Source organism: Rana temporaria, chromosome 5 (genome assembly GCF_905171775.1).
Source record: "Rana temporaria chromosome 5, aRanTem1.1, whole genome shotgun sequence".
Taxonomy (NCBI): Eukaryota; Metazoa; Chordata; class Amphibia; order Anura; family Ranidae; genus Rana; species Rana temporaria.
The window spans coordinates 9,756,737-9,782,994 of NC_053493.1; the positions used below are offsets into that span (position 1 = coordinate 9,756,737).

General features: G+C 47.4%; 1 protein-coding gene and 1 pseudogene across 1 annotated transcript in view; one reads left to right on the plus strand and one right to left on the minus strand.

Annotated features, from left to right (window-relative positions):
- The window catches only part of HHATL (hedgehog acyltransferase like), a 61,562-nt gene extending 36,012 nt beyond the window's left edge, over nucleotides 1–25,550 (minus strand). Inside the window, exons 1-5 of the mRNA XM_040352169.1 lie at nucleotides 25,334–25,550; nucleotides 17,297–17,432; nucleotides 12,659–12,726; nucleotides 12,448–12,561; nucleotides 6,065–6,259 (exon numbers count right to left, since the gene is read on the minus strand). Of these exons, the coding sequence (XP_040208103.1) occupies nucleotides 6,065–6,259; nucleotides 12,448–12,561; nucleotides 12,659–12,726; nucleotides 17,297–17,402 (483 nt within the window). The 5' untranslated portion in view covers nucleotides 17,403–17,432; nucleotides 25,334–25,550. The remainder of the gene's footprint in view (nucleotides 1–6,064; nucleotides 6,260–12,447; nucleotides 12,562–12,658; nucleotides 12,727–17,296; nucleotides 17,433–25,333) is intronic.
- LOC120942232 lies at nucleotides 10,564–10,658 on the plus strand (annotated as a pseudogene).
- Nucleotides 25,551–26,258: the final 708 nt, after the last annotated feature.

Sequence of the window (26,258 nt, forward strand, 5' to 3'; positions counted from 1 at the left end):
AATTGGCCCCTCTCCCCAGCAACAAGCTGTGGTGGTAAAGCATTTACCCCCAGCTGAATCCCTGGCAGCAGGGCAGGATGATACTGGCTGCGGCACACGGCTGCAGCTTGAGCTGACATCGGGGGATGGGACTGTGGTCTCCCCCCAAAGCGACCCAGCAGAAGAGCTGGCAACAGAGCAGAGCGCCACCAGCCTCTGCTCTCACCTAGCAGGAGAGGGAGTTCCTGTGGGAGTGGATGGGACTGTGGTCTCCACTCAAAGCGACCCAGCAGAAGGGCTGGCAACGGAGCAGAGTGCCACAAGTCTCTGCTCTCACCTAGCAGAAGAGGGAGTTCCTGGGGCAGTGGATGGGACTGTGGTCTCCACTGACACAACCCCAGAAAATGGTGCGTCACAGAGACAGGGGGATGTCGGCTTTGCTTTGCAAGCATCAGGGGATTTTCTACTACCAGTGGATGGGACTTCAGTCTCCACTGGAATACCCCAGGAATGGTGGCCAGTTGGCCCAGATCCCCAACCACATGATGGACTGAGCCCAGTCACGCTGTCTTCTCTCCAGCGGCTGAAAGGACTCCAGGGAGAAGGGCCAGTCCAGGCCTCTCCCCAGCGGCAGGCAGATTCTCTTAGAGAGACAGAGGTTGGCTGGGTGAGTAATGCTCTGTTTGGAGCAATTTATTTGGGGTACGGTATGGATACCAGCATTGGAGGACTGGATCTACTGACTGACTTCGGAGTCAACCCGTTCGGGGTCTCCTCCTGTGTCAGTCTCCCACCGAAAGGGGAGAGATGTAATGGAATGACCCGTGACACCCAAAGACTTTGTGAGGATGGGGGATACTCCTGTGTCAGCGTCACTGATAACTCTTGGGTCTGAGTCCACTCTGTGCCCTTTGGGCATGGAGTGGCAAGTGAATCATAATTCATGTATTACATGAGATTTGATATCACGGACAGTTCATATTGCAGGATCTTGAGAGACTACAAGATGTTGGTTAATTGTGACCCCAACCAGTCAATATTCTATGACTCAGTCTAGTGACATGCTAATTGTGTCAGGGCCTGGGAGACAGTCCATTGTCCTTGTGTAAAGGTGTTGTAATGGACAGGTGTTAATCCCAGGTCTGCTCTCAGAACTATAATTATGCATGCTAAAAACTGTTTATGTGTGATAACACTGTCTCTGTATGCGGAGACGAAACGTCTGCCTAGGAGACGGAGTGGGTGAAGGTTTTGTTGTTATTAATTAAAGAATGTTTAGTAATTAGCCTTAGTGTGTGATGAGGGGGGGGGGGGCAGTTTGATTGTTCCTGTAAATTCTATGACCTGTTGTACTATATAAAAAGCTGAGAAGAAATCATTAAAGAAGTCATTACATTTGGAACAAGCACAGAGCTGCGTGTCTCGTCTTGATTCGGGGCAAATGAAATGGGATCGGGTCCTGTCGGTTGGAGTGTCGATAAGCTGTCGTGACTGGGATGGAAGGTCGTAAACGGTGGTGACCGTTACAATATGCATGTACAGCTATCGGGATTTGAGCATAGGTATATCTTGTTTCTGATGTGAGGAGGACATATCTCATCTTAGCGGATGATATTATAAGCTGAATTTTGACCCCCACCGATTGTCCCCCTGATCAAGGTTTGTTAAGACTCTAAACACGTTGGGGCTTCTGTACAATATGAAGGTGTATAACTGCCTATACATATATGATTTATTAAGGGTGGTCTTTTGTCGGTCGGCATATCATCTATCAGCCAATTGCTTTTATTGTTAGTGACATTGTTTTTCATGGTATGGCAAATTAAATATGTTTGTGCTTTTAAATTTGTGGGTTTGATAAGTGCCTTAAAAATCCCAACCAACAAACAGCTTTTTCTTCCTCACCTACCTTTTTCCCTTTTTTCCTCTTTACTTTTCCTCCTACCTATTTTCCATTCTTCCTTCCCTTCTACCCCCTCCCCCTTCCTTCCTCCTACTTATCTCTTTACCTTCCTTCCCTTGCACCCCCCTTCCCCTTCCTTCCTCCTACTTATCTCTTTACCTTCCTTCCCTTCTACCCCCTCCCCCTTCCTTCCTCCTACTTATCTCTTTACCTTCCTTCCCTTCCACCCCCTCCCCCTTCCTTCCTCCTACTTATCTCTTTACCTTCCTTCCCTTCTACCCCCCTCCCCCTTCCTTCCTCCTACTTATCTCTTTACCTTCCTTCCCTTGCACCCCCCTCCCCCTTCCTTCCTCCTACTTATCTCTTTACCTTCCTTCCCTTCCTCCACTCTTCTTCTTTTCTCCCTCTCGCTCTGCCTGCCTTCCTTCTTATCAACCCTTGCTATCTATTACTTACTTGCCCCATCTTTTCTTTTCTTTTTCTTTCTTTCTTTTTTTTTATTTTCCTTTCCTTCTTTTCGCTCCCCTTTTTCTCTTTTCCTTTCCTCTTTTCGCTTCCCTTTTTCTCCTTCCTTTCCTTCTTTTCGTTCCCCTTTTTCTCTTTTCCTTTCATTCTTTTCGCTCTCCTTTTTCTTCTTTCCTTCTTTTCGCTCTCCTTTTTCTCCTTTCCTTTCCTTTCGCTCCCCTTTTTCTCCTTTCCTTCTTTTTATTCCCCTGATTCTCCTTTCCTTTCCTTTCGCTCCCCTTTTTCTCATTTGCTTCTTTTTGCTCCCCTTTTTCTCCTTTCCTTTCCTTCTTTTCGCTTCCCTTTTTATACTTTTCTTTGCTTCTTTTCGCTCCTCTGTTTCTCTTTTCCTTTCCTTTCATTCCCCTTTTTCTCCTTTCCTTTCCTTTTTTTTCGGTCCCCTTTTTCTCCTTCCTTTCCTTCTTTTCGCTCCGCTTTTTCTCCTTCCTTTCCTTCTTTTCGCTACGCTTTTTCTCCTTCCTTTCCTTCTTTTCGCTCCCCTTTTTCTCCTTCCTTTTCGCTCCCCTTTTACTCCTTCCTTTCCTTCTTTTCCCTCCCCTTTTTCTCCTTCCTTTTCTTCTTTTCGCTCCCCTTTTTCTCCTTCCTTTCCTTCTTTCGCTGCCCTTTTTCTCCTTTCCTTTCCTCCTTTTCGCTCCCCTTTTTCTCCTTCCTTTCCTTCTTTCGCTGCCCTTTTTCTCCTTTCCTTTCCTCCTTTTCGCTCCCCTTTTTCTCCTTCCTTTCCTTCTTTTCGCTCCCCCTTTTCTCCTTCCTTTCCTTCTTTTCACTCCCCTTTTTCTCTTTTCCTTTCATTCTTTTCGCTCTACTTTTTCTCCTTTCCTTCTTTTCGCTCTCCTTTTTCTCCTTTCATTTCCTTTCGCTCCCCTTTTTCTCCTTTCCTTCTTTTCGCTCCCCCTTTTCTCCTTTCCCTTCCTTCTTTTCGCTTCTCTTTTTATACTTTCCTTTGCTTCTTTTCGCTCCTCTGTTTCTCTTTTCCTTTCCTTTCACTCCCCTTTTTCTCCTTTCCTTTCCTTTTTTTTCGCTCCGCTTTTTCTCCTTCCTTTCCTTCTTTTCGTTCCCTTTTTTCTCCTTCCTTTTCTTCTTTTCGCTCCCCATTTACTCCTTCATTTCCTTCTTTTTGCTCCCCTTTTACTCCTTCCTTTCCTTCTTTCCGCTCCCCTTTTTCTCCTTCCTTTCCTTCTTTCGCTGCCCTTTTTCTCCTTTCCTTTCCTCCTTTTCGCTCCCCTTTTTCTCCTTCCTTTCCTTCTTTCGCTGCCCTTTTTCTCCTTTCCTTTCCTCCTTTTCGCTCCCCTTTTTCTCCTTCCTTTCCTTCTTTTCGCTCCCCCTTTTCTCCTTCCTTTCCTTCTTTTCACTCCCCTTTTTCTCTTTTCCTTTCATTCTTTTCGCTCTCCTTTTTCTCCTTTCCTTCTTTTCGCTCTCCTTTTTCTCCTTTCATTTCCTTTCGCTCCCCTTTTTCTCCTTTCCTTCTTTTCGCTCCCCCTTTTCTCCTTTCCTTTCCTTCTTTTCGCTTCTCTTTTTATACTTTCCTTTGCTTCTTTTCGCTCCTCTGTTTCTCTTTTCCTTTCCTTTCACTCCCCTTTTTCTCCTTTCCTTTCCTTTTTTTTCGCTCCGCTTTTTCTCCTTCCTTTCCTTCTTTTCGTTCCCTTTTTTCTCCTTCCTTTTTTTTCGCTCCCCATTTACTCCTTCCTTTCCTTCTTTCCGTTCCCTTTTTTCTCCTTCCTTTCCTTCTTTTCGTTCCCTTTTTTCTCCTTCATTTCCTTCTTTTTGCTCCCCTTTTACTCCTTCCTTTCCTTCTTTCCGTTCCCTTTTTTCTCCTTCCTTTCCTTCTTTCCGCTCCCCATTTACTCCTTCCTTTCCTTCTTTCCGTTCCCTTTTTTCTCCTTCCTTTCCTTCTTTTTGCTCCCCTTTTACTCCTTCCTTTCCTTCTTTCCGTTCCCTTTTTTCTCCTTCCTTTCCTTCTTTCCGCTCCCCTTTTACTCCTTCCTTTCCTTCTTTTCACTCCCCATTTACTCCTTCCTTTCCTTCCTAAGGCTGGCCATAAATTATACACTTTTCTTGTACAATTTTTCTTTAAATTTACAAAAAACATATAATATGACAGGGGGGTCTACAAACTTTCTAAACAAAAAAATGGTTTACTGCTCTTCAGACTTGGGGGGGCGGACTAGGGTCATTGGGAGTAGAAAATGTCCTGGTGTCCAGTGGGAGTAAACAATGCCATATCATTGGTGTCAGTGGGAGGACTAGTGCCCCATTGTCAGTGTCAGTGGAAAGAGTTGTGCCCCGATATGTTTTGATTATGCGTTTTGAGTGGTACTTAGGTACCCTGGTTGTATTTTGTATTCTGATTTTCCTTCTTCAATAAAAAAAAGAAATGGTTAAAGGAAAAAAAAAAAAAAGAAAAGAAAGAGTTGTGCCCCATCGTTGTTGTCAATGGAAGGAATTGTTTCCCATCATTGGTGTCAATGGAAGGGATTGTGCCCCATCATTGGTGTCAATGGAAGGAATTGTGCCCCATCGGTTTTAATGGAAAGGATTATGCCCAATCGGTGTCAATGAAAGGAATTGTGCCCCATCATTGGTGTCAATGGAAGGGATTGTGCCCCATCGTTGGTGTCAATGGAAAGAATTTTGTCCCAACGTTGGTGTCAATGGAAGTAATTGTGCCACATCGTTGGTGTCAATGGAAGGAATTGTTTCCCATCATTGGTGTCAATGGAAGGAATTGTGCCCCATCGGTTTTAATGGAAAGGATTATGCCCAATCGGTGTCAATGAAAGGAATTGTGCCCCATCGTTGGTGTCAATGGAAGGGATTGTGCCCCTTCATTGGTGTCAATGGAAGGGATTGTGCCACATCGTTGGTGTCAATGGAAGGAATTGTGCCCCATCATTGGTGTCAATGGAAGGGATTGTGCCCCATCGTTGGTGTCAATGGAAATAATTGTGTCCCATCGTTGGTGTCAATGGAAGTAATTGTGCCACATCGTTGGTGTCAATGGAAGGGATTGTGCCCCATCATTGGTGCCAATGGATGAATTGTGTACCATCGTTGGTGTCAATGGAAGTAACTGTGCCCCATCGCTGTTGCCAATGGAGGGAATTGTGCCCCATCATTGGTGCCAATGGAAAGAATTGTGTACCATCGTTGGTGTCAATGGGAGTAAATGTGCCCCATCGCTGTTGCCAATGGAGGGAATTGTGCCCCATCATTGGTGTCAATGGAAGGAATTGTGCCCCCTTGCTGGTGTCAATGGAAGAAATTGTGCCCCATCGCTGGTGTTAATGAAAGGAATTGTGCCCTTTTGGTGGTATCAGTTGGAGGAATAGTGCCTCATTGTTGGTATCAGTGGAAGGAATAGTGCCCCAAGGGTCGGATAAAGGCAAGCAAAGGGCCGCATCTGGCCCCAGGGCTGCAATATGGAGACCACCCTAATATGAGGTCAACTCTAAACACTTTCAATTTGTATGCAATCAGTCAGGCCCTTGAATTACATAGCTGAAGGTAAATCTAAAGGAAATTGAATAGGAAAATTGTATAATGTATGGGCAGCTTAAAAATGTCACTCGGCTGGATGTAAAAAGCTGTCGGGTAATGTTATCCTAGCCAATCACTGTCCCTAATTACATCATCTTCTCTGCGATAATCCAGAAAACATACTTGCCAGAAGTTGAAGGCGTCCATCTTGAAGGTGGCGAGGCTGCAGAGGCCGGCGGCGAAGACCAGCCATTTGTTTTTCACCAGGGAGACGGTATAGAGGAGGAGGCAGTGAGACAGGAGGAGCATCAGATAATTAGTACCCATGATGGCGAGCACGGCCAGGATCCCGTACAGCATGTAGACCCAGGACCTGCGCTGTGAGGAGACAAGACCCCGTCATTCAACACAAGAGACCTTTCCAAGAATTAAACAACAACTTGATCGTAAATGAAGGGTTGAGTTACAAAAAATACAGGGGCAGATTCACGTAGATGGGCGTAAATTTGGGCGGGCGTAACGTATCTGTTTTACGTTACGCCGCCGCAAGTTTTTCAGGCAAGTGCTTTATTCACAAAGCACTTGCCTGTAAAGTTGCGGCGGCGTAGCGTAAAACACCCGGCGGAATTCAAATTTGGCGGGTAGGGGGCGTGTTTCATTTAAATGAAGCGCGTCCCCGCGCCAAACAAACTGCGCATGCGCCGTCCCTAAAATATCCCGGCGTGCATTGCTCTAAATGACGTCGCAAGGACGTCATTGGTTTTGACGTAGACGTAAATTACGTCCAGCAGCATTCACGGACGACTTACGCAAACAACGTAAATTTTTCAATTTTCGACGCGGGAACGACGGCCATACTTAACATTGACTGCGCCTCATAGACCCAGGGGCAACTTTACGTCGGGAAAAGCCTAACGTAAACGTCGTAACTTTTTTTTCACAAGAAAGTAAACATCGTAACTTTACTGCGTCGGCCGCGCGTACGTTCGGGAATTTGCGTATCTAGCTAATTTGCATACTCAACGGGGAAATCAACGGAAGCGCCACCTAGCAGGCAAGAAAAACATTGCAGTTAAGATCTGACGGCGTAAGAGACTTACGCCTGTCGGATCTAAGGGATATCTATGCGTAACTGATTCTAAGAATCAGTCGCATAGATACGCCGGCGCTAGGCAGAGATACGACGGCGTATCTGGAGATGCGCCGTCGTATCTCTTTTGAGAATCTGGGCCACAGATTTTAACCACTTGACCACCGGGCCTATTCTGGCACTTCTCTCCTTCATGTAAAAATCAAACTGTTTTTGCTAGAAAATTAATCAGAACCCCCAAACATTATATATATTTTTAGCAGACACCCTAGGGAATAAAATGGCGGTCACTGCAACTTTTTTTCTGGCACGGTATTTGCGCAATAATTTTTCAAACGCCTTTTTTTTTTTAAAAAAAACGGTTTCATGAATTAAAAAATAACAAAACAGTAAAGTTAGCCCAATTGTTTTGTATAATGTTAAAGATGAGGTTACACCAAGTAAATTGATACCTAACATGTCACGCTTTAAAATTGCGCACGCTCATGGAATGGCGCCAAACTTTGGTACTTAAAAATCTCCATAGGTGACGTTTTAACATTTTTTACAGGTTACTATTTTCGAGTTACAGAGGAGGTCTAGCACTAAAATTGTTGCACATGCTCTAACGCACGCGACGATACCTCACATGTGGGGTTTGAACTAAGTTTACATATGTGGGCGGGACTTGCATGCGTGTTTGCTTCTGCGCGCGAGATAACGGGGACAGGGGCGTTTTTAATTTTTTTGTTTTTTATTATTATTTTTTTTAATTTTTTTTACACTTTTTTTCTTTATCACTTTTATTCCTATTACAAGGAATGTAAACATCCCTTGTATTAGGAATCAGTGTGACAGGTCCTCTTTATGGAGAGATGTGGGGTCAATAAGACCTCCCCCTCCCCCACATCTCTCCTCCAGGCTTACAAGCATGAAATCGGTGAAAAAAACATTACCGATCACATGCCGACAGCCGCAATTGCGGCTTTGTTTACGTCCGGGTACCGGGCGTGACGTCATAACGTTGCACCCGGGCCTCCGAGGTCATAGAGATGACTGGTGACCATCTGGTCACCGGTCATCTCTATGGTTTCCAGTACCACCGACCGATTCGCTCTCCGGGCCCCCGATGGCATGGGAGAGCCCGGAGAAGCACCGGATGGCGGCGGGAGGGGGGCATGTCCGCTGCCATTCTGCCGACGTATATCGGCGTGCAGCCATCGGCGAGTGGTTAAAGCTTAGTGAATTGAGCCTAGGCCTGGGGTCTCTTTAACATGTTCTCCATGTATGACGGTGGGGGATGGTGTTCTCCATGTATGACGGTGGGGGATGGTGTTCTCCATGGATGACGGTGGGGGATGGTGTTCTCCATGTATGATGGTGGAGGATGGTGTTCTCCATGTATGACGGTGGGGGATGGTGTTCTCTATGTATGACGGTGGGGGATGGTGTTCTCCATGTATGACGGTGGGGGATGGTGTTCTCCATGTATGACGGTGGGGGATGGTGTTCTCTATGTATGACGGTGGGGGATGGTGTTCTCCATGTATGACGGTGGGGGATGGTGTTCTCCATGGATGACGGTGGGGGATGGTGTTCTCCATGTATGACGGTGGGGGATGGTGTTCTCCATGTATGATGGTGGGGATGGTGTTCTCCATGTATGACGGTGGGGGATGGTGTTCTCTATGTATGACAGTGGGGGATGGTGTTCTCCATTTATGACGGTGGGGGATGGTGTTCTCCATGTATGACGGTGGGGGATGGTGTTCTCCATGTATGACGGTGGGGGATGGTGTTCTCCATGTATGACGGTGGGGGGTGGTGTTCTCCATGGATGACGGTGGGGGATGGTGTTCTCCATGTATGACGGTGGGGGATGGTGTTCTCCATGTATGACGGTGGGGGATGGTGTTCTCCATGGATGACGATGGAGGATGGTGTTCCCCATGGATGACAGTGGGGGATGGTGTTCTCCATGGATGACGATGGAGGATGGTGTTCCCCATGTATGACGGTGGGGGATGGTGTTCTCCATGGATGACAGTGGGGGATGGTGTTCTCCATGGATGACAGTGGGGGATGGTGTTCTCCATGTGTGACGGTGGGGGATGGTGTCCTCCATGTATGACGGTGGAGGGTGGTGTTCTCCATGTATGACGGTGGGGGATGGTATTTTCCATGTTTGACGGTGGGGGATGGTGTTCTCCATGTATGACGGTGGGGGATGGTGCTCTCCATGTATGACGGTGGGGGATGGTGCTCTCCATGTATGACGGTGGGGGATGGTGTTCTCCATGTATGACGGTGGGGGATGGTGTCCTCCATGTATGACGGTGGGGGATGGTGTTCTCCATGTATGACGGTGGGGGATGGTGCTCTCCATGTATGACGGTGGGGGATGGTGTTCTCCATGTATGACGGTGGGGGATGGTGTTCTCCATGTATGACGGTGGGGGATGGTGTTCTCCATGGATGACAGTGGGGGATGGTGTTCTCCATGGATGACAGTGGGGGATGGTGTTCTCCATGTGTGACGGTGGGGGATGGTGTCCTCCATGTATGACGGTGGAGGGTGGTGTTCTCCATGTATGATGGTGGGGGATGGTATTTTCCATGTTTGACGGTGGGGGATGGTGTTCTCCATGTATGACGGTGGGGGATGGTGCTCTCCATGTATGACGGTGGGGGATGGTGTTCTCCATGTATGACGGTGGGGGATGGTGTCCTCCATGTATGACGGTGGGGGATGGTGTTCTCCATGTATGACGGTGGGGGATGGTGTTCTCCATGTATGACGGTGGGGGATGGTGTTCTCCATGTATGGCGGTGGGGGATGGTGTTCTCCATGTATGACGGTGGGGGATGGTGTTCTCCATGTATGACGGTGGGGGATGGTGTTCTCCATGTAGGACGGTGGGGGGATGGTGTTCTCCATGTATGACGGTGGGGGATGGTGCTCTCCATGTATGACGGTGGGGGATGGTGTTCTCCATGTATGACGGTGGGGGATGGTGTTCTCCATGTATGACGGTGGGGGATGGTGTTCTCCATGGATGACCGTGGGGGATGGTGTTCTTTGGGTCATGGGCAGCATTCCTCCTCCTCCTCCAAACACAGTGAGTTGAGTTGATGCCAAAGATCTCGATTTTGGTCTCATCTGATCACAGAACTTTCCCACAGTTCTCCTCGGAATCATTCAGATGTTCATTAGAAGACTTCAGACGGGCTGTACATGAGATTTCCTGATCAGGGGACCTTGCGGGGGCTGCAGGATTTCAGTCCCTCCCGGTGTTGTGTGTTACCGATTGTTTTCTTGGTGACGATGGTCCCATCTGAGATCATTGACAAGATTCTCCCGTGTAGTTTTGGGCGGGTTCCTCACCGTTCTCATGATCATTGAACCTCCACGAGATGAGATCTTGTATGGACCCCCAGACCGAGGAGAGTGACACTTATTTTGTGTTTCTTCCATTTGCGAATAATCCCACCAACTGTTGTCACCTCTCACCAAGCTGCTTGGCGATGGTCTTGTAGCCCATTCCAGCCTTGTGTAGATCTACAATCTTCCCCCCGACATTCTTGGACAGATCTCTGGTCTTGGCCATGATGGAGAGATTCTCGGCCTTTTGGCTAAGATCAAGTGTAGTATCTGTTCTTATCGTACCCTGTGGCAGGGGGAAAGGGATGGCAGTCGGCGGACGCTAAGCCTGTTGGTGTGGAGGTGGAAGCCTTCTGATGTGGACAGAGAGGCATGAGGTCGAAGCCAAGAGGCCGGGTCCCTGGCCGTTGGCCTGGATTTGGTGGTATCTGCCCCAGTCAGTTGTTCTGGAGGGAACCCTTGCTTCTCCTTTAACCGGGAAGGAGCGGGTAGTACTTCCAGAATGTGATTAGGTGGGAGAGTTAGGGGTTGTGGGTAGAGTCTGCGTCAGTAGGCTCTCCCCGATCTCTTCTCCCACCTTCCTGGCTGGGAAGGGTGCTGCCGGTCCGGACCGGGGGCTAGGGACCGTTGAAAAGCCCGTGGAGATTGTGCCCCTGGAGTGGCAGTCCAGGGGTGCCATACATTGCACGAGTGTTTGAGGGGCACTCATCGTGTGGCACCTTCAGGTCACTGATCTCCACAACACACTTTTCACACCTGCCGCTTGGGCCGGGCCTTTTGGCTAGGACCAGTGGAATTTTTATCCTGGCCGGAGGGCCGGCCAATGTATTTCACATTGGTCACTTTCCTCACTTTCCCATCTTCCTTTTCCACACTTTCTTTTATTATTTTTCCCCTGTTTGTCTTGTTTTGTCACTTTTTCTGTTTGGTGCTTGCACTTTTAGTGTGGCGAGTAGGGTGCTGGTCCTCGGGCCGGTCTCTGAAAGTCTTGGGAGTTGGTGGACTCGGCCTTCTGGTTAGGTTCACCGGCTCTCATGGGGTCTCCCTTCGAGGGAGCCTCACCGAGGAGGGTTCTGTTTCGGCAGTCCCTCCGAGGATGTTGGGTCCTTGTGGCTTCGGCTGCTTGGACCAAGATGGGTCCATATGGCTTCGGCTGTATGGACCACAGTAACTCTTTTCCCTGTCAGGAGCCTAACGCCCGGGGGATCAGAGACGGGTCCTTTTCGGAGGACCACTGACGTTTGCACCCGTCGCAGTTTTTTGTGATGTCACTCTTTATGTGTGTGCACATTTTTCCCTGCACCGGGTGGAGTTTTTGGGTTGTGTTTTGCACGCCACAGGCTTTTCAACAAAAAATCTGTTCTTATCCGTTGCCAATAGGTGGTGCTAAGCTGACTGTCCCCAGTACCTGGGCAGAGGGAAAGGGATGGCAGTCGGCGGACGCTAAGCCTGTTGGCGTAGAGGTGAAAGCCTTCTGATCGGGACAGAGAGGCATGAGGTCGAAGCCAGGAGGCCGGGTCCCTGGCCTTTGGCCTGGATTTGGTGGTATCTGCCCCAGTCAGTTGTTCTGGAGAGAACCCTTGCCCCTCTTTTTACTGGGAGGAGCGGGTAGTATTTCCAGAATGTGATTAGGTGGGAGAGATAGGGGTTGTGGGTAGTAGCCTGCTTAGGTGGGCTCTCCCCGACCTCTTCTCCTACCTTCCTGGCTGGGAAGGGTGCTGCCGGTCCGGACTGGGGTCTAGGGACCGTTGAAAAGCCTGTGGAGATAGTGCCCCTGGAGTGGCAGTCCAGGGGTGCCATACATTGCACTGAGTGTGTGAGGGACACTCAACGTGTGGCACCTTTTTGGTCACTAATCTCCACATACACCTTTTTGACACCTGTCGCTTGGGCCCGGCCTTTTGGCTGCTTAGTGTGGTCAGTTTTTAATAGGAAAGCAGAGGGACTGGCAGGATCACCAGGGATTTTACATAAAGAAAGCAATACAAAGGGAACAGGAGACTTTCTCATACAAGTACATGGTACAGCAGGCACATATCAGGAATAGGAAATGTTGGGTTTACATATTCTTTAAAGTCTGCACAATGGTTTCTCGGCATGCTGGAGAGGACGCACCTGCGGGATGAGAAGAGAGAAGATTTTGGCGAAGATCACGTGACCCGAGAGGGCGAATATGATGTAATTCCGAAACGTGGTGAACCACATCACCCACTCGAAGTCCGCTGCATCCTGCAAGACAACATTGTATTACTCCATAAACAATTGTCTAATGGCCACTAGGTGACGCTGTGACATTATAGGATTTTATTTCATCGACCTTGCTTACCATTTTCCTGCCAAAGTAATACCAGCCGGTCTTCACATTTTCCTTAAATGACTTGCGGTTCACGTTATCTACAAAATGTAAATCAAGTACTTGTTAAGGTATCAATAAAAATGTTTGAATAAGAATGAGCGCAGTAAAAGTGTCAGACTATCTCCAGATCTGAAAGGACACAGATTTGGCTCCTTGCCCTGGGGTGGCTTCATTTCATTTTTGGCTCCGCTGTACTTAGTTGAGCAGCAATAAATGTTTCAGGTCTGATCAGATTCATCCCTAAGCCTGGTGGTTGATTGCTCTTGCCTGCTTCTGAAAGAAGCTTCCAGAAATAAAGTAGGAGGGCTAACCACTGAATATTTATCTGACCTCAGCCAATCGCTGTGAGGAAAGCCCATAATGTGTGGCTGGGGAGAAGATACATGTTTGGGAGGGTCTGATCAAAGCCCTCTCTATCTCCTGGGGTCTCCCTATGTGTTATAAATGGGCTGTGAGGCCCCTGCATGTCCCTGGCTGTGGGCTTTGGAGGAAGCTTGACTTAAAGAGATTTTCTGGAAGACACTACCTGTAGAAGCTGGGATAGAGAAGGAACATAGTGAGGAGTAGTGATAGGCTTGATAGGATCTCCAGATCTGAAAGCACACAGATTTGGCTCCTTGCCCTGGCATGGCTTCATTTCGTTTTTGGCTCCGCTGTACTTAGTTGAGTAACAATTTATTTTTCAGGTCTGATCAGGTTCATCCCTAAGCCTGGTGGTTGATTGTTCTTGCCTGCTTCTGGAAGAAGCTTACAGAAATATTTATCTGACCTCAGCCAATCCCTGTGAGGAAAGCCCATAAGGTGTGGCTGGGGAGAAGATACATGTTTGGGAGGGTCTGATCAAAACCCTCTCTATCTCCTGGGGTCTCCTCCCTGGGAGGTGGCCTATGTGTTACAGAAGGGCTGTTATGCCCCTGCATGTCCCTGGCTGTGGGAGTTGGAGGAAGCTGGACTTGCTGGAAGACACTACCTGTGGAAGCTGAGATGGAGAAGGAACATAGGGCCAGATTCACAAAAGAGATACGACAGCGTATCTCCTGATACGCCGTCGTATCTCTGTTTCTAACTATGCGACTGATTCATAAAATCAGTTACGCATAGATATCCCTAAGATTCGACAGGTGTAATTGAATTACACCGTCGGATCCTAGGATGCAATACCTCGGCCGCCGCTGGGGGGAGTTTGCGTCGTAAACCAGCGTCGGGTATGCAAATTAGCAGTTACGGCGGATCCACAAAGGTTTTTCCCGTTGTTACGTTGTCGCAAGTTTTAGATTCCCGTCGCAAAGATAGGGCACCTTTAATATGGTGTAAAAGTACTCCACCATGTTAAAGCATGCCCGTCTTTCCCGCGTCGCTTTTGAATTATTTTTTTTCCCGGCGTAAGTACGTTACGCACGTCCCGATTCTCAAAACGTCGGCGCGTCGTAATTTCGCGCAAAGCACGTCGGGAAAATTGCGACCGGAGCATGCGCAGTACGTCCGGTGCGGGAGCGCGCCTAATTTAAATGGTACGCGCCCTATTTGAATTGGCCCGCCCTGGCGCCGGACGTGTTTACGATACACCGCCGCAAATTTCCAGGTAAGTGCTTTGTGGATCGGGCACTAAAACTGAAAACTTGCGGCGGTGTAACGTTAACGGGTTACGTTACGCTGCGCCGAAGCTATGTGAATCTGGCCCATAGTGAGGAGTAGTGATAGGCTTGATAGGATCTCCAGATCTGAAGGGGCACAGATTTGGCACCTTGCCCTGGGCTGGCAACATTTAGTTTTCAGCTCTGACTAGTTGAGCAGCAATTTATTTTTCAGGTCTGATCAGGTTTATCCCTAAGATTGGTGGTTGATTGCTCTCGTCTGCTTCTGGAAGATCTGATCAAAGCCCTCTCTATCTCCTGGGGTCTCCTCTTTGGGAGGAAGCCTATGTGTTACAGAAGGGCTGTGAGGCCCCTGCATGCAGGGCTGCTGATAGAAATCGTGGGGCCCTGTACAGACTTCCTGACAGTCCCCCCCCCCAAGAAAACATTAAAGCTAAAAATACAATAAGATTATTAGCAGACAAAAACTCACAGAATTCCTGCTAAATCTAAAAGATAAAACTGAGTTAATAAATAAAAATAAGGATGTGATGAGTGCTGCACTAGGCGCAGGCCTCGCTCCCGGTCTCACTGTCTGAGAGTAAATGGTCACTGGTTGCAAGACGCCAGGCAGCGCCGGCCCTAGCAACCACTTCCGAAAATGTAGTTACTAGTTAGGAGGGGGTGACTGTGTCCTCTATTTCATTCCGGGACACTGTATAGTATACTTACCTCCACTGTGGCCCCAATCCTTGTCTTCTGGGGTCCCTCGGTGGCTGTCTCTGCTCCTCTCCGCAAGAGCTAACCCCCTTCTGGGAAGCGCTCTCCCAAGGGGGTTATCTTGCAGGCGTGCTCCCGTGTGATACAGTCGGCGGCCATAGCCGTCTATTGTATCACTCGCCCCCGGCGTGCCGCCTCATTGATTTGATTGACAGTAGCGGGAGCCAATGGCTCGGTGAAAGCAACGCGGGTCGCAACCAAGGAGATTTGGGTCTCAGGTAAGTAAAACAGGGGCTGGGGGGGGGGGGGGGGCGGTGACTGCAAGGTGTTTTTTCACTTTAATGCATAGGGTGCATAGGGTGCATTAAGGTGAAAAAACACAAAGCTTTACAGCCCCTTGAATAATAAATATTCTTTAAAAAGACAGCCCTGGACTGAGCCTGCATTTGTTGGTTTGCTTCTGAGACTGGGACCGGGACTGGCAGCCTCTGAGCACGTAAGGAAGATCTGGGTTATTTACAGGGGCCCTCCGGGGGGGGGGGGGGAGCAATACAACATAACACGTTATGTTATGTTACATGTTAATATACAGTGTGCAGGGGTCAGGAATGTGTAATGTACACACAATAGATTAACAACGATGCTACAGAAAGCAGTTAGACACTGAAGACAGGAATTAGAATATTGTCAGAGACTGCAGATATACTACAGAAGATGGTCAGAGACTGCAGATATACTACAGAAGATGGTCAGAGACTGCAGACGTATTGTAGGAGGTGGTCAGTGACTGGAGACATGGTACAATAGATGGTGAGAGACTGCAGACATGGTACAGGAGATGGTCAGAGACTTCAGACATGGTACAGGAGATGGTCAGAGACTGCAGACATGATACAAGAGATGGTCAGAGACTGCAGACATTATACAGGAGATGGTCAGAGACTGCAGACTTACTACAAAAGATGGTCAGAGACTGCAGACATACTACAGGAGATAGTCAGTGACTGCAGAAATGATACAGGAGATGGTCAGAGACTGCAGACGTATTATAAGAAATGGTCAGAGACTGCAGACATGATATAAGAGATGGTCAGAGACTGCGGACATACTACAGGAGATGGTCAAAGACTGCAGACATGACACAAAAGATGGCCCAGAGACTGCAGACATACTACAGGAGATGGTCAGAGACTGCAGACATACTACAGGAGATGGTCAGAGACTGCAGAAATGATACAGGAGATGGTCAGAGACTGCAGACATACTACAGGAGATGGTCAGAGACTGCAGACGTATTATAAGAGATGGTCAGAAACTGCAGACATGATATAAGAGATGGTCAGAGACTGCAGACATGATACAGGAGATCGTCAGAGACTGCAGACATGAAACAAAAGATGGCCCAGAGACTGCAGACATACTACAGGAGATGGTCAGAGACTGCAGACATACTACAGGAGATGGTCAGAGACTGCAGAAATGATACAGGAGATGGTCAGAGACTGCAGACATACTACAGGAGATGGTCAGAGACTGCAGACGTATTATAAGAGATGGTCAGAAACGGCAGACATGATATAAGAGATGGTCAGAGACTGCAGACATGATACAGGAGATCGTCAGAGACTGCAGACATGACACAAAAGATGGCCCAGAGACTGCAGACATACTACAGGAGATGGACAGAGACTGCAGACATACTACAGGAGTCAGTCAGAGACTACAGACATGATACAGGAGATGGTCAGAGACTGCAGACATGATACAAGAGATGGTCAGAGAGTGCAGACGTATTACAGGAGATGGTCAAAGACTGCAGACATAGTACAGGAGATGGTCAGAGACTGCAGACATACTACAGGAGTCAGTCAGAGACTGCAGACATGATACAAGAGATGGTCAAAGAGTGCAGACGTATTACAGGAGATGGTCAGAGACTACAGACATAATACAGGAGATGGTCAGAGACTGCAGACATACTACAGGAGTCAGTCAGAGACTGCAGACATGATACAAGAGAGGGTCAGAGACGGCAGACATGATACAAGAGATGGTCAGAGAGTGCAGACGTATTACAGGAGATGGTCAGAGGTAAAAAAAACTTGATATAGGAATTGTAGGAAACTGGAGGCATGCTTCTGACTGTCACACAAGCTGGAGACAATACACAAGACTCCTAGAGATCCTGCTATTACAGTCCCCTTAAAAATCAACACAAAATCAAACAAACAAAAAAAGATTTGGCTAGAGATGCACTTTAAAACGTTTTTTATTTTTTAATTGATAAAATTATTAATAAAAGTAAGATGCGTACCTTGAGATGCTTCGAAGATCCCATTCATGGAATAGACCAGGGCGCAGGTGAGGACGAGGGCGTAGAAGCCGAGCTCGTAGTGCGGTAATGCCGTCTTTATCCCCATGTCTGCGGAAGTTCCGACCAATCAATGTGTCTGTATGGAAGGAAAGAGAAAGACGCTACAACAATGTATCAGGAGCTGGAGAGAGAAAACATTTTTTTTATATATATTTTTTTGGGGATATTTATTCTAGCAAAAAGTAAAAGATATTGGGCCGGATTCACAAAGCACTTACACCGACGTATCTCGAGATACGGCGCGTAAGTGTAAATATGCACCGTCGTATCTATGCGCCGTGCCCACAAACTGAGATACGCCTAAAAATAGGCTTCATCCAACCGACGTAACTTTCCTATGCCGGCGTATCGTAGGCGCATATTTACACCAGACGCATTTGCCGCTCCCATAGATTTTCTATGCACATATGCAAATGAGGGAGATACGCCGATTCACGAACGTAGTAGCGCCCGGCGCATAATATATGCGGTTTGCGTAAGTCGTACGTCCGGCGTAAAGTTATTCCCCATATATGAGGCGCAACCCATGCAAAGGTATGGACCAGGGAACTCAAGCCATCGTATTTTACGTTGTTTACGTTGTACGTGAATATGACTAGGCGTAGGTTACGTTCACGCCGTAGGCAGTGATCCGTCGTATCTTAGGCATTCGTTCCGACGTGATTCTGAGCATGCGCACTGGGATGCGTCCACGGGACGGCGCATGATTTGGCAGCACTGGCTTTGTGAATCCATTGCTTGCCTCTCTGCGCTGCGTCGGCATAGCGGAAAAAAGATACGCTACGGCGGCATAAATGTGCGCCGATGTATGTAAATCCGGGCCATTGTTTTTTTTGTTTTTTTTTTAATTTACGCTCTTTTTGGTTTATAGTGCAAAAAATAAAAACCGCAGAGGTGATCAAATACCACCAAAAGAAAGCTCTATTTGTGGGGGAAAAAAGACGCCAATTTTGTTTGGGGGCCACATTGCACAACCGCGCAATTGTCAGTTAAAACTACGCAGTGCCGAATCGCAAAAAAATGGCCCGGTCATTGGGCAGCCAATTCTTCCGGGGCTGAAGTAGTTAAATGTTCTGCCTTCTGCTCCAAAAATGTGCAAAAGTGGCTCCCGTACCTTTTTTTTTTGGAGGCTTCTTTGGCACGTTTTTTTTTAATTGTGTGTTTTGGTGCATTTTTCTGGCGTTGTGTCACTCGACGTGCCGTTAAAATGAATGACACCCAAACATCCGCCGCACGTTTTGCTGCAATTTTAGAGTGATTGGAAACATTTCTGTCAGCAATTCCAAATTGCTAAAATATGTGACCGGGGGGCTCCATTCACACGGCCGCGCTGTGGTTTGGCCGCAGCGTGTGGGCAGCGTAGTGTGATCGCGGTTTTCATGCAGGTTACCCGCGGTTTAACCATATACTGCGTTTTCAGAGAACGCGCCAAAGAGGCAGCATGCAGGACTAATGATGCGCTTTCAGAAAATGTGATAAAAAGCGCAGAACATAATAGAAGTCTATGGGGAACCGCGGGTGACCTGCATGAAAACCAGCGAGCACACTGCACTGCACCTGTGTGACAGCGGCCTGTGTATACTGTATATATCTCTGACATATACCACAGCGCTGTACAGAGAACACTGAGGCAGTCACATCAGTCTCTGTACCAGAAGAGCTTACACTCTAATGTACTATAATGTACTCTAATGTACTATTATTATTATACATTTATATAGCTCTGACATATACCGGGGTGCTGTACAGAGATCACTGAGCCAATCACATCAGTCTCTGTACCAGAGGAGCTTACACTCTAATGCCCCCCCCCCTCCTGTCACTATTATTATTATACATTTATATAGCTCTGACATATACCACAGTGCTGTACAGAGATCACTGAGGCAGTCACATCCACACCTCCCAACATTTTGAGATGGGGACGAGGGACACCTACTAGCAAATGTATGCAGGTATAGGACACACACCCTGCCACACCCCCTTAAAGGAGAATTAACCAAAAAAAGGTTAATCAAATCCACAAGGGACTTTTTTTTTTATACCACTCCTATTCCTTTACATTTGGCTTTTAAAATGTACAAATGCAGCAATTTAGAATTTGGATGAAAGGTTTAACTCTGGGGAACACTTTTTGAAAGATAAAAAGTGAATTTTATATACAACTCTATAGAGATCAGACCAAAATGAGGAGGAAAGAGGGACATTGTTCCAAATCAGGGACAGTCCCTCAAAATCTGGGACAGTTGGGAGCTATGGTCACATCAGTCTCTGTGCCAGAGGAGCTTACACTCTAATGTCCCCCCACAGTCACACACTATTATCATTATTATACATATATATAGCTCCGACATATACCGCAGTGCTGTACAGAGAACACTGAGTCAGTCACATCCAGGGCCATCTTAATAGCATCATGGGCCCCTGGGCAAAGTAATGCTTGGGGGCCCCTACAAAGATGACAGTACAGGTAAACAGACATCAAGTAGGTAGGAGGCAGACTGCGTCCCCTGTGTATCTATCACTCTCAGTGCCATCAGGGGACGAGTAAAACTGACAATATTTATTACCCCCAAAATCTTGAGATTTCAGAGACATTACCATTTGCTACAGCCACAAAATATAATAATTACCATTAAAAAAAAAAAAAAAAAAAAATCACCCTCCCCCCCCTATTTATTGCTGTTGATCTCCTGCAGTCTTTTTGCAGGGACTTCTCTATCTACGTTCCCCTCCAGAACTGGCTGCATGTTATTTCTCAGGAAGGGTTCCCTGAGGGTGACAACAGAGGACCATGTCTACGTAATGTGTGTTGAAACAGCCATTTCCCAACTATCCCGGATTTTGCGGGACTGTCCCGGATTTTCGAGGGACAGTCCCGGATTTGGAGCAATGTCCCTCTGTCCCTCTTTCCTCCTCATGTTGGTCTGATCCATATAGTTGTATATAAATTGCACTTTTTATCTTTCAAAAAGTGTTTCCCAGAGCTAAACTTTTATCCAAATTCTAAATTGCTACATTTGTCAATTTCAAAGGCTGATATAAAGGAATAGTAGTGGTAAAAAAAAAAGCACTTGGGGGTTTAACTAATCTTTTTTTTTTTTTTTATAATTCTCCTTTAAGGGGGTGTGGCAGGGGGGTGTGTCCTATGCCAACATATATTTTCTAAGAGGTGTCCCTCATTCCCATGTCAAAAAGTAGGGAGGTGTGTTTGTAGTCTCCATTGGAATCCATTGTGAGAGGGTGACCACTGAGGAAAGCTATTCAGGAGACGGGGCGGGCTGGGGTCACCCTAGAACAGGAAGTGCCTGAACCAGGACCTTAACCACTTCAGCCCTGGAAGATTTACCCCCCTTCATGACCAGGCGATTTTTTCCAATACGGCACTGCTTTACTTTAACTAACAATTGCGCGGTCGTGCGACGTTGCACCCAAATAAAATTGACGTCCTTTTTCCCCCACAAATAGAGCTTTCTTTTGGTGATATTCACCTCTGCGATTTTTATTTCTTTGCACTATAAACAAATAAAGAGCGACGATTTTGAAAAAAATATATATATATATTTTGTACTTTCTGCTATAAAACATACAATAAAAAATGTAAAAAAAATGTCTTCATCAGTTTAGGCCAATATATATTCTTCTACATATTTTTGGTAGAAAAAATCGCAATAAGCGTATATTGATTGGTTTGCGCAAAAGTTATCGCATCTACAATCAATGGGGATAGGTTTATGGAATTTTTATAATTTTTTTTACTAGTAATGGCGGCGATCAGCAAATTATAGCGGGACTGAGACATTGCGGTCGACAATCGGACACTAACTGGCATTTTTTTACAATTTGTGGGAACCAGTGACCCTAAAATACAGTGATCTGTGCTAAAAATATGCACTGCCACTGTACTAATGGCACTGGCTGGGAAGTGGTTAACATCAGGGGCGATCAAAGGGTTAAATGTGTGCCAAGATGAGCGTCTTCTTCTCTTCACACCGAGAAGTCGCCGTGTTTCAGGTTACTTATAGACGCCTGCGATGGCAGCAATGTGGGCGGGGAGAGACGCTGCCAATAATAGCTCAGCTGGGGAGTCTCTGCAGTGCTGCGTTCCGTACTCTGCAGGCTCTGCACTCATCAGCACTTTGCCGCCATGTGATCCGATTCATACCCCCACCAACCCCCCCCACCTCTCACCACTTACTACCCCCCCCCCCCCACTGGTCACTATCCCCCCCCCAACCTCTCACCACTTACTATCCCCCCCCCCCCACTGGTCACTATCCCCCCCCCAACCTCTCACCACTTACTATCCCCCCCCCACCTCTCACCACTTACTACCCCCCCACCTCTCACCACTTACTATCCCCCCCCCACCTCTCACCACTTACTATCCCCCCCCACCTCTCACCACTTACTCCCCCCCCCCCACCTCTCACCACTTACTCCCCCCCCACCTCTCACCACTTACTATCCCCCCCCCCCACACTGGTCACTATCCCCCCCAACCTCTCACCACTTACTATCCCCCCCCCACCTCTCACCACTTACTACCCCCCCCCCACCTCTCACCACTTACTCCCCCCCCACCTCTCACCACTTACTATCCCCCCCCACCTCTCACCACTTACTACCCCCCCCCCACCTCTCACCACTTACTACCCCCCCACCTCTCACCACTTACTATCCCCCCCCCCCCACACTGGTCACTATCCCCCCCAACCTCTCACCACTTACTACCCCCCCCCCCCCTCACAGATCACAACTTCCCACTTCTCATTACCCCCCACCTCTCAGTATCCCCCCCATCTCTCAGTATCCCCCCCCCCCACCACCGATCACTACCCCTCACCTCTCACTACACCCAACACACAGTACACTCCCCCACTGTCATTACCACTACATGACCTCAATTTGTACCGCGCTGCAGAATATGTCAGAGATATATAAATGTATAATAATAATAGTGTGTGACTGTGGGGGGGGGGGGGAGGGGGCATTAGAGTGTAAGCTCCTCTGGTACAGAGACTGATGTGACTGTCTCAGTGTTCTCTGTACAGCACCCCAGTATATGTCAGAGCTATATAAATGTATAATAATAATAGTGTGTGACTGTGGGGGGGGGGGGGGAGGGGGCATAAGAGTGTAAGCTCCTCTGGTACAGAGACTAATGTGACTGGCTTGGTGATCTCTGTACAGCACTGCGGTATATGTCAGAGCTATAGAAATGTATAATAATAATAATAGTATGTGACTGTGGGGGGGAGGGGGCATTAGAGTGTAAGCTCCTCTGACTGATGTGACTGGCTCAGTGTTCTCTGTACAGCACCCCAGTATATGACAGAGATATATAAATGTATAATAATAGAATGAGACTGGTGGGATATTAGAGTGTAAGCTCCTCTGGTACAGAGACTGATGTGATTGGCTCAGTGTTCTCTGTACAGTGCTGCGGTATATGTCAGAGCTATAGAAATGTATAATAATAATAATAGTATGTGACTGTGGGGGGGGGGGGGGCATTAGAGTGTAAGCTCCTTTGGTACAGAGTCTGATGAGATTGGCTCAGTGTTCTCTGTACAGCACTGCGGTATATGTCAGAGATATATAAATGTATAATAATACAAGTGTCACTGTAGGGGGTTGTTAGAGTGTAAGCTCCTCTAGAACAGCAAATTATGTGAATGGTTCAATGTTCTCTGTACAGCACTATGGAATATGTCGGAGCTATAAAATGTAAATTAATAATAAAAGTAATCATAAAAATAATCATAAAAGTCATAATAATAGTAATAATAGTGTGTGACTGTGATGGGACAGTAGAGTGTAAGCTCCTTTTGTATAGCACTTTGGTATATGTTAGAACCATATAAATGCAATATAATAAAAATAATAATAATAATAATAATAATAACAATAACAATAATAATAATAATAATAAATAATAAAAAAAAAATGGCTTTGAGGTTTTGTGTACAGCACTGTGGTATGGGTCAGAACTATATAATGTAAATAAATATTAATAAATAAATAAATAATAGTAAATAATAATAAAAAAAATCATAATATTAATAATAGTGTGTGACTGTGCGGGGGACATTAGAGTGTAAGCTCCTCTGGTACAGACACTGGTGTGACTGGCTCATTGGTCCCTGTACAGCACGGTGGTATATGGTAAAGCCATATAAATGCAATATAATAATAATAAATAAATAATATTAATAATAAAAAATAAATAAAAAAAATGGCTTTGAGATCTTTTGTACAGCACTGTGGTATGGGTCAGAACTATATAATGTAAATAAATAATAATAAAAAATAATAATAAAAAAATCATAATAATAGTGTGTGACTGTGATGGTACAGTAGAGTGTAAGCTCCTCTGGTGCGAATGGTTTAGTATCTTTTTGTACAGCACTGCGGTATATGTCAGAGGTATAAAATGTGAACAAATAATAATCATAAAATTCCTAATAATAATAGTGTGGGACAGTAGAGTGTAAGCTCCTCTGGTGCAGAGACTGATGCGATTGGCTTTTTTTTTTTATTGTACAGCACTGTGGTATATGTCAGAGCTATAAAATGTAAATATATAATAATAATAATAGCATGCAGTATCTCAGGGAATGATGGAAGAATCGGATACATTGTAGTCGCGGTTCGTAGTCGCGGTTGGTAGTTGCGGTTGGTAGTTGTGGTTGGTAGTTGTGGTTGGTAGTCGCGGTTGCTAGTCATGGTTGGTAGTTGTGGTTGGTAGTTGCACTTGGCAGTCGTGGTTGGTAGTCGCGGTTGGTAGTCGCGGTTGGTAGTTGTGGTTGGTAGTCGCGGTTGGTAGTTGCACTTGGCAGTCGCGGTTGGTAGTCGCGGTTGGTAGTTGCGGTTGGTAGTCGCGCTTGGTATTTGCGGTTGCTAGTCGCGGTTGGTAGTTGCACTTTGCAGTTGCGGTTGCTAGTCACGGTTGGTAGTTGTGGTTGGTAGTCGCGGTTGGTAGTCGCGGTTGGTAGTTGCGGTTGGTAGTTGCACTTGGCAGTCGCGGTTGGTAGTCGCGGTTGGTAGTCGCGCTTGGTATTTGCGGTTGCTAGTCGCGGTTGGTAGTTGCACTTTGCAGTTGCGGTTGCTAGTCACGGTTGGTAGTTGTGGTTGGTAGTCGCGGTTGGTAGTCGCGGTTGGTAGTCGTGGTTGGTAGTTGCGGTTGGTAGTTGCACTTGGCAGTCGCGGTTGGTAGTCGCGGTTGGTAGTTGCGGTTGGTAGTCGCGGTTGGTAGTTGCGGTTGCTAGTCACGGTTGGTAGTTGTGGTTGGTAGTCGCGGTTGGTAGTCGCGGTTGGTAGTCGTGGTTGGTAGTTGCGGTTGCTAGTCACGGTTGGTAGTTGTGGTTGGTAGTCGCGGTTGGTAGTCGCGGTTGGTAGTCGTGGTTGGTAGTTGCGGTTGGTAGTTGCACTTGGCAGTCGCGGTTGGTAGACGCGGTTGGTAGTTGCGGTTGGTAGTCGCGGTTGGTAGTTGCGGTTGCTAGTCACGGTTGGTAGTTGTGGTTGGTAGTCGCGGTTGGCAGTCTCGGTTGGTAGTCACGGTTGACAGTCGCGGTTGGTAGTCGCGGTTGGTATTTGCGGTTGTCGTTGTCATCCCGGTGGGAATTTTCTCTCCGCTGTTCTTCTTCTGCATCATTTCAGCCTTCGGAAGATTCCTCTGCACAGAGAATAAAATCCTCCTCTCCTCTCATCACATATCGGGGGATCCCCAGGGAGTATTGATCCACATTGGAGAATTATTGATCCTAGGTGTATAGGAATGCCCAGTGACATGTCTCTGCAGTGGATCTATTAGTATTCCAGCCCAGTATAGGATGAAGGGGATGTATAGGGATCGGTGGAGCCGATCCTTACACCCAGCGTGTGCCTCCTATTGTACCAGGCTTTGCAATGCAAATGAAAGATCAGACAATGATGCCTTTTATTTGGGACCCCCCCCCCTTTTATATCACTGACCTTGAGATGCAGCCTATAGGAGACGAGGGGTTCCAGTCCAGGAGATGAGGGGTCACCGTCCAGCAGCAATGCAGCAGGGTGCAGATGGGTGATCCATGTGTGTCCCGGGTCACACCATCCCTGTACACTGAGGAGGGATGAAGTAAGTTTAGAAGGAGCTGCTGGTAGGCTGAGAGTGAGAGATCTGTATATGTCAGAGCAGCCTGAGAGGGAGAGGAGCGATCAGGAGGGACACATCTCCCCACTACATGCACACTCATAGGATTTATTATAGGGTCAGTCCACCCAATACTGATAGTTTACATTACAGGAGGTGCCCATAATGAGTTCCCGGGTCTGTACACCCGCTGTGCCCACTATGAGGGGTTCCCACCATCCCTGTGCTGAGTTCCTGGGTCTGTACACCCGCTGTGCCCATTATGAGGAGTTCCCACCATCCCTGTGCTGAGTTCCCAGGTCTGTACACCTGATGTGCCCATTATGAGGGGTTCCCACCATCCCTGTGCTGAGTTCCCGGGTCTGTACACCCGCTGTGCCCATTATGAGGAGTTCCCACCATCCCTGTGCTGAGTTCCCAGGTCTGTACACCCACTGTGCCCATTATGAGGGGTTCGAACCATCCCTGTGCTGAGTTCCCGGGTCTGTACACCCGCTGTGCCCATTATGAGGGGTTCCCACCATCCCTGTGCTGAGTTCCCGGGTCTGTACACCCGCTGTGCCCATTATGAGGAGTTCCCACCATCCCTGTGCTGAGTTCCCAGGTCTGTACACCCACTGTGCCCATTATGAGGGGTTCGAACCATCCCTGTGCTGAGTTCCCGGGTCTGTACACCCGCTGTGCCCATTATGAGGGGTTCCCACCATCCCTGTGCTGAGTTCCTGGGTCTGTACACCCGCTGTGCCCATTATGAGGGGTTCCCACCAT